At 47.2% G+C, this 2,749-nt stretch overlaps 1 protein-coding gene across 1 annotated transcript; it reads right to left on the reverse strand.

Moving 5' to 3' along the window:
* LOC135826084 (uncharacterized) lies at positions 1-2,521 on the reverse strand. Its single transcript, XM_065338722.1, has one exon. The coding sequence runs from the start codon at positions 2,030-2,032 to the stop codon at positions 452-454; it is 1,581 nt and encodes a 526-aa protein (XP_065194794.1). The 5' UTR covers positions 2,033-2,521; the 3' UTR covers positions 1-451.
* Between the last annotated feature and the right edge of the window lie 228 nt (positions 2,522-2,749).

Below are 2,749 nucleotides of genomic sequence, written 5' to 3' on the forward strand. Positions count from 1 at the left end.
GCCAAATACCTTGTCCACCAGATTGTCACCGACGGACGCTAGCGCCCCCATAGCTAAGGGTGCACCAACGGTTTTCAATATGGGTAGGGCTTTAGCCACGAGTCCCGGTGGAATGCTCAGTCCGCCTCGCTGCATCATGGGTTCACGGCCGGCTACCATCTGACGTCTGATGGACTCGCCGTCTTGACCTCGACCCAAGAGCATGGGAAGAAGCGACATGCCTAACATCGCCCCCATCCCAAGCCCACCCCTCTGGGTGAGCTTTTGGCCTTGTTCGGGGTCTTGCATTCTTTTTCGAAGCTCCTCAGCCTGTGCACCTCCAAAGATGTTTTTGATGAAGCCCCAGATACCAGACCCGTATTGTCTTTCCAAAGTCTGTAGATCACCTCCCCACGCTCGGGGTGTGGTTTCCAAATCTCCTCCCTGCATTGTTACTATAACGTGGAAATATTTACACAGTCTCCCACTTGATGCCTTCTTCCTTGCTCATGGTATACATATACTGGTCGAGACATAATAAATTGACCTTGATCGATGTGCTTGCGTGACTGGGTACATTGATCGGGGCGTTGGCCACATTGGCGAATTGATAATCGAGTGACATGTTACCCCTGACCTTTTCATTGTCCAGCATCCTGTCTAGATTGAGGTTGATTGGTATCATAAAGTAATGGTTACAGTAATCCGAGGCTGTGATAGGTATTTCAGCCCCATAGGTCTTTCCAAAGAACTCTTGAACCAAGTTGTATCCACGTAAATAGCTCGACTTGTTATAGTCATAATAGTGCTTGGCATCACTGTTTTCGGAACACTCCCATCTGAACTTCAGCGGACTGTCGAACACAGATTCATCGTTAATGGTTACTCTGAGTTGGGAAAGATTCGCATGTACCATGGCCAGGCGATTGCTGAAATTACTGGCAGCGCCGCCACCCAAGACAGCATCTTCTCCGAGTTTCAGATCAGAAAAGAACAGGATCATCCTCCTAGGAATATCTGAATTGTGGAGTAGCTCCAGAGTACCTGCATCGTCTGTCAAACTCTTCTGTACAAGCCGAGGGCACCAGGTATGGAAATATAGTTCTTTAGGCAGACGCACTTGATCTACGTATGCCTTATCCATTCTATAGGTAGGGTAAACAAAGTCCAGCTGCAGCAGATCAATGTTGACAGGCCCAACACCTGTTAGACTGTTTCCTCCTCCGCCTCTATCCGAGACAATCATATATCTAGAGAGCTGGGTTTGCGGTAAATCAAACCGTATTTTGATTTGTGTTCCTGGAGGCAACCACGCATCATCCACATTGAAGAAGGGAAGGAATGGTCTCATTTTGAACTGGAAATGCCCTGATGTCACACGGGCAACGTTTTCCAGAACAGTATTACTGAAGTTCTCCTCATTCGACAGGTGGACAGTGGGCCGTCTTTTCAGTGTCGTACCATCGAAATCATCTTCGCCATCTGTGTTTGTTGCAAACGCATAGGCGTGCGAGCGTTTTACACCATACCGATAATTCCCTAGAGGTATATCTTTAACACACTTCTGGGGGTCGAGTTTCTGAAGTCCGTACAGATCAGAATCGGAATATTGGAGTTTAGCCACGTCACTCTCCATAAGGCTAAGAATGTGTTGCACACTCTGCATATCTTGCACCTTGCTAGATTGCGTCACCTCCGTGCCATTTAGTTCCACGCGGATATTCTTGAACCATGAAAATGCAGGGGAGGTGGTACACACCCAGTGTGGATATGATCTGGCTCCATTAGCCCGACTATCACTAACTTCATACCGGAGTTTGACGATAAAGTAACTTTCACTCAAGGCAATGAAATTTGGTGATGATATATCCAATTCGCTGTTCAGAGAGGGTGGTGAACCATTTCGAGAATACAGTCTTACAAAGTTTCTCCCCTCTAGGAGTGATATCTTCTTTTCGGTTCGCTCTAGGATGCTATTCTGCACCACTTTAGTTTTCGACAGCAGCCCCTTAAAGGGGTCTGGGATCTGAGTGGCCACGACGTGCTGCGCCATTCTTACTTGTACGTGGAAAAATTTACTCGATTCTCAGATCCAATAACGCCGGGTACCCCGTGGTGATAAACTCTCCAGTGTTGTACTTCAGCCAAAATGATATTTCCGTAACGCTTGAGTGCGGAAGTAGAGCGCGTTTGTCTCTCTCTCCAAATATGTAATTGTTGATACCGTTGTGAGTTTGAATGGGGAACGTCTTCAAAATCCTCGAGTCCTGATTGTCTTCATATTCCACGGCCTGGGCGATCAGGTCTGTATACAACAACACAAACCTTCTCCCTCTAGTCAGATCAACTGCATACGGTGATGTGAAAAGACCAGGTTGTATGGTCACGGATTCTGCAATCGATCCCAAGCCCAGAACGACACTGGGGGAGTCGGGTTTCAGGATAATTTTTTTCCCGACAGGTACGCTGATGCTCGCTCGGCTTGTATAGCGGGAATAGGAAAACACAATATCTGGGTGATTTGCACTTTTCAGTGCCTCGTTAATGACTGTAATGAGATCTGCAATATCCGCGTGAGTTCCTGTTAGGATGGAGAGTTGAACTTCCCCTTCTTGCGTCTCCACGTACAATTTGTTACTCTCCGTATCAACGTTTTCAGAATGAAGTTCGAACTGGGCAGTGTCCAAACTGATGTGTTTCCCTATGGTATTCAAAGACCTGATACGCAGTGTAAAATGAGGCGTGAACGCACCGGCTATAACGGCAGAAG

Source organism: Sycon ciliatum, chromosome 10 (assembly GCF_964019385.1).
Source record: "Sycon ciliatum chromosome 10, ocSycCili1.1, whole genome shotgun sequence".
Taxonomy (NCBI): domain Eukaryota; kingdom Metazoa; phylum Porifera; class Calcarea; order Leucosolenida; family Sycettidae; genus Sycon; species Sycon ciliatum.